At 37.1% G+C, this 5000-nt stretch overlaps 1 protein-coding gene across 4 annotated transcripts in view; it reads right to left on the reverse strand.

Moving 5' to 3' along the window:
• The window catches only part of LOC138000812 (ubiquitin carboxyl-terminal hydrolase 15-like), a 199672-nt gene that overhangs the window by 92456 nt on the left and 102216 nt on the right, over positions 1-5000 (reverse strand). For all 4 annotated transcript variants that reach the window (XM_068847466.1, XM_068847465.1, XM_068847468.1 and 1 more), the window contains one exon: positions 25-135. In XM_068847466.1, coding sequence (XP_068703567.1) covers positions 25-135 — 111 coding nt within the window. The remainder of the gene's footprint in view (positions 1-24; positions 136-5000) is intronic.

A 5000-nucleotide genomic window follows, 5' to 3' on the forward strand; every position in this document is an offset into this window, starting at 1 on the left:
ACCAAAATTCTGTGTTTAACTAACCTTCTTGCAGTCTGGACAAACCAGAGTGGATTTAAAAAGACCATGAAATGTCTCCACAATAACAGAGTTGTTTCTTTGCAGGTGATTTTCCCAGGATTCATTGGCAACAGTCTGAAATATAAAATAACTGCAATGTTACTTACGTATACCTAATGAAAAATAGCCAAAATAATGACAATCAACAATATTTCATCCTCATTCTACATAATAAATTGCATTTACAAGTTTCTGACAATGCTGTCAGTATTGGATTACTTAATCAGGCCAATTTATGATATGGCATCCACATATCGTGGATTGGAAATGTGGAGATCTGGTGGGATAAAAGCATTGAGACAACCCAGAAAATAGAACATAATTGTCCTGTGTTGTTACTGTGGTGAATCAAGCATCTCAGGAGTGGGTATTTGTCGATTTCTCAGTGACTTGGGATAAAAAGGTGGTGACAAAAAGAGGATAAGAAAATCACCAACTACTCTCCTCCAGCAAAGAAAATGAGGAAGATGCCTTGGGTGTGGATGAAGATTGTGCTGTTGGTGGTTGGATGTTCAGATGTGGTGTCTGGTCACTAGGAGGGTTTTTTGAGAGTTTTTGGGATTCTGGGTGTGCTGGGAGGAATGTAGGCCACTGCTCTGGGACCTCCAGAAGACCCAGGTCTGGGGCCGAAGCAAAGCAGTGTTTACGGCTGCTGATTGAGCCAGTTTTTTTGCGTTTGAACTGGGACCGGCAACATGCCGTACGGACGTGCTTTCTAACTGTCGGCACGCAATGGGTTTCTATGCCTAGTTTCCTGATCCTGAGATATTGCAAATGTCGTCTTAACATTTCTTCGATCGAACGCTTTAACTTTTTAGTGTTAGAACGATTTTCTTTGCATGGGAAATAAGCGAAAAAAGGGATCAAGCTCGTCAGCCAACAAAGAAGAAGCCATGGCGAGTGATCTTAAAGGCTCCATCGACTCCTTAAAAAAGGCTATGGAGGACGGCTTCGCTAGTTTACGTGAGGAAGTGACCAGACTACGCAAGGACTTTAAAAACGAAACCGAAGCGATTAAGGTCCAACTTCAAAACGACATGAAACTCAAAACAACATGGACACTTTAAAAGAGAAGACCGAAAACAATTCAAAGGAAATAAAGACTGGGAGGGACGTTTTGAACAAGAAAATTGAAGTCTTAGAAAATAGACTGAATGCTGAAACAGAGAACAACATTAAGCTGGAACTGTATACGAGGCGGGAGAATCTGAGGTTCAACAACATAACGGAGATTGAGAAAGAAGATTGCAAGACTTTAATACACAGAGTTATTCAGAACGAAATGGATATCGATACCTCGGACATAAAGCTCTACGCTGTGCACAGAGTGGGTGTAAAGCAAGAGGGTAGATGGAGACCTATCATTGCACGTTTCATTAGTTGTCAGGATAGAGATTTAATATGGCAAAACATGGTAAGATTAAAAATTCGGATAACTATCCCGATGCTTATATAACTGAGGACTTCGCGAGAGCAATACAGCTAGAGAGAAAAACTTTAATTACAGCTATGATAAAGGCAAGAGTAAGCACAGGACTTCCAGATGCAAAAGTTGTTGGGCGTTTTCTCATCATCAATAATGAAAGATAGGACCACAACCATATTCTGGAATATTTAAAATAATATAGATAATTATATTAAGTCAACATTTCTCTTTTTTTCCCTTTTGTTAAGACATCAAAGAATCAAGAATTGCATGATATGCAAATTTTTACTAAAAGGCTAACGTACCCTTTCAAACACAATCCTTCTGGGACTTAACTTACCTGGAATAGCTTATTTTAATGTGTTGTATTGTAACTGTTTTTTCTTCTTTAGTGACTCCTTTTGTAAGGCGTATGTTTAATCTTGTTTTTGTTGACAGACAAGACATTCAGCTAGTATTTTGTTACATTGCTCCCAAAAAAAAAACCCCGTACTATTCCAAAAATGAATATAAAAATAAGTTCATTTAATGTTCGCGGTATGGGAGACAAACTGAAACGAAGAGAAACATTTAACTGGCTAAGAACAAAAAATTTTCATATTCATCTTCTTCAAGAGGTGCACTGCAGTACCAATACAACATCTTTGTGGTAATCAGAATGGGGTTTCAAATCAATTTTTAGCTGCCTCTCCAGCGCTAGGGGTGGTGTTGCTATCCTGTTTAACAACAACTTCTCATTTGAAATTTTGCGGATCTACTCAGACACAAACCGCAGATTCATTATTTGCGATATCAAAACTGAAGATAAATGTATCACCTTGGCAAACTTATATGCCCCCAACAATGACGAACCTAGATTCTTTCAAGATTTCTTTGTCCACGTAGATGATTTTCAATGCGATCATCTAATATTACGCGGCGACTTCAACCTTGCCCGGCGGCCCCTACAAAACACACACCATTTCAGTCAAAAACATTGATGAACTAAATCTTATTGATGTGTGGCGGGTTTTAAATCCTGATATTCTTCGATACACATGACACCCAAAAAAACCCGGAAATTCACTGCAGACTATATTTTTTTTCTAGTAAGTCAAAGCTTAATGTGCTATGTAATAGAAGCTGACATTACAATGGGTTTTAAAACAGACCACTCTATGATAGTAATCAATGTAGCACTCCATTCAAATGAGCGGGGACCTGGCTATTGGAAATTGAACACTTCTTTTCTTGGTAATTAAAAATGTGCACGACGAATACAAGCATGACAACGTGAACCCTGACCCTGCTGTGGGAAGTAATTAAACTGAAAATCCAGGAACAATCTTTAAAGTATGCAGCCAATAAAAAGAAATGTATGACAAGAACGGAAGAAGAACTAGAGAAGAATATTAACATACTACAAAAAATGTTACAGACAAATAGCTCCGAAAATCAAGAAAAGATGAAGGCTTTCAGGGAACTGGAGGTCAAAAAAGCTGAATTAGAGAAAATAATTGAGTATACAACTAAAGGTGACAGCTTGCGAGCTAAGAGCAGATGGCATAATGAAGGGGAAAAAACACAAAATGTTTCCTAACTCTTGAGAAAAGACATTGCAGGAATGGTGTAATAAGCCAATTAAAAGTTGGAAAAAATGTCTTTGTAACGAAGGACAAAGAGATTTTAAGTGAATGTGAAACGTTTTATAAAAACCTCTATACAGTAAGTCAACTATTGATACTCGGCACCTTCAGATGGACGGTAATTTCTTCGGCGACCTTAAGGATAAAACTTTCGATCCAGACGAAAAGGAAAAAAGTGAAGGTCCACTGACTAAACCAGAATGCCTGGAGTCATTGAAATCTATGGCCCCTGATAAATCACCTGGAACAGATGGCATTGCAGAATTTTATAAAGTCTTATGGCGAGACATTGCTGATGACTTACTGGATGCAATTAACTATGGCTTTGAGAAAGGACAACTTTCAATGTCGCAAAGGAGAGGAATAATCAAATTAATACCTAAAAAGGATGCAGAACTCAACCAGGTAAAAAACTGGCGTCCCATTACTTTACTTAATTGTGACTATAAGATAGCAGCTAAAGCAATTGCAAACAGGGTTTAAAAAGCTCTTCCAAAGCTGATAAATAACGATCAAACTGGATTTATGAAGAATATCAGGCTAATTGATGGCGTCATAAAGTTGCAGCGACCAAAAATATTCCAGGTTTACTACTCTTTTTAGATTTTGAAAAAGCCTTCGACACAGTGAAATGGGCCTTCATTCAAAAACGCTTCAACATTTCAATTTTGGCCCTTCTTTGGTGAACTGCATTAATACTTTTTACAATAACTCTGAAAGCTGTGTCTTAAACAATGGCTGGTCTTCAAATTTCTTTAAACTAGAAAGAGGAGTCAGGCAGGGATGTCCCTTATCACCATATCTTTTTATCCTTTGCGTAGAGATTTTAGCTGAAAAAGTAAGGACCTGTCAAAACATAAAAGGAATTAAGGTTTTTGGACAAGAAATCAAAATCAGCCAATATGCAGATGATACTACTCTTATCTTAGATGGTTCAAATGAAGCCTTCACGTCCTCTTTGCAGGTTCTGGATGATTTCAGGAAAATTTCAGGTTTAAAATTAAATGACAAGAAAACAGAGGTCCTCTGGATAGGAGCTACATGTAACAAAGGGAGTGGGGTCATTCTCAGTGCAGAAAAAGACTTTAAATGGGTTAAGAAAAAAGTAAAAGCTTTAGGTGTCTGGTTTTCAACTAACCCAGAAGACGTCACGGGTGTAAACTTTTCTAAAAAGCAGGTGAAAATAACCAACTGCCTAAGCTGTTGGGAAAACCGACGACTAAGCTTAATTGGGAAAATAACTGTTTTAAAGAGCCTGATTGCCTCTCAACTTGTCTATATCCTGTCGCCCTTGCCAACATAGGAATATATTTTAAATGAAATTAATAAAGCTTTCAATTTTTTATGGAATGGAAAGGGCGACAAGATTAAACGGGACATAATGATAGGGGACTACTCTCAAGGAGGCCTAAGAATGATAGATATACAATCTTTTAACAAAGCACTTAAAACCATGTGGGTCATTAAATATCTTGATGAGTCAAACTTAGGTAAATGGAAACTTTTTTTTGACGAGTTAAAAAATTGCGGTGGTACTGCTGTTTTCAAAGGCAATCTTAAAAAAGAAGATTTACCCAAAATTAAAATATTATCTATGTCTTTATAAAAGAAATTTTGCAAATTTGGTCTGAGACCAGTTATGAAGATAACCTAAATTCTATTGAACACTTCCTCTCAATGAGCTTGTGGCATAATTCTCTAATAAGAATTGAAAACAAGCCAGTGCACTATAAAGAATGGTTTGTTAAAGGTATTTCAAAGGTTTCACATCTAATGAAGGATGCAAACACTTTCCTTTCTTTTTATGAATTCACTGAAAGATACAGCATTAAAACAAACTTTCTCAGTTTCAATGGTTTGATTTCTTCCTTAAAATCTCTCAGGGAGAG

This window comes from Montipora foliosa, chromosome 4 (assembly GCF_036669935.1).
Source record: "Montipora foliosa isolate CH-2021 chromosome 4, ASM3666993v2, whole genome shotgun sequence".
Classification (NCBI taxonomy): domain Eukaryota; kingdom Metazoa; phylum Cnidaria; class Anthozoa; order Scleractinia; family Acroporidae; genus Montipora; species Montipora foliosa.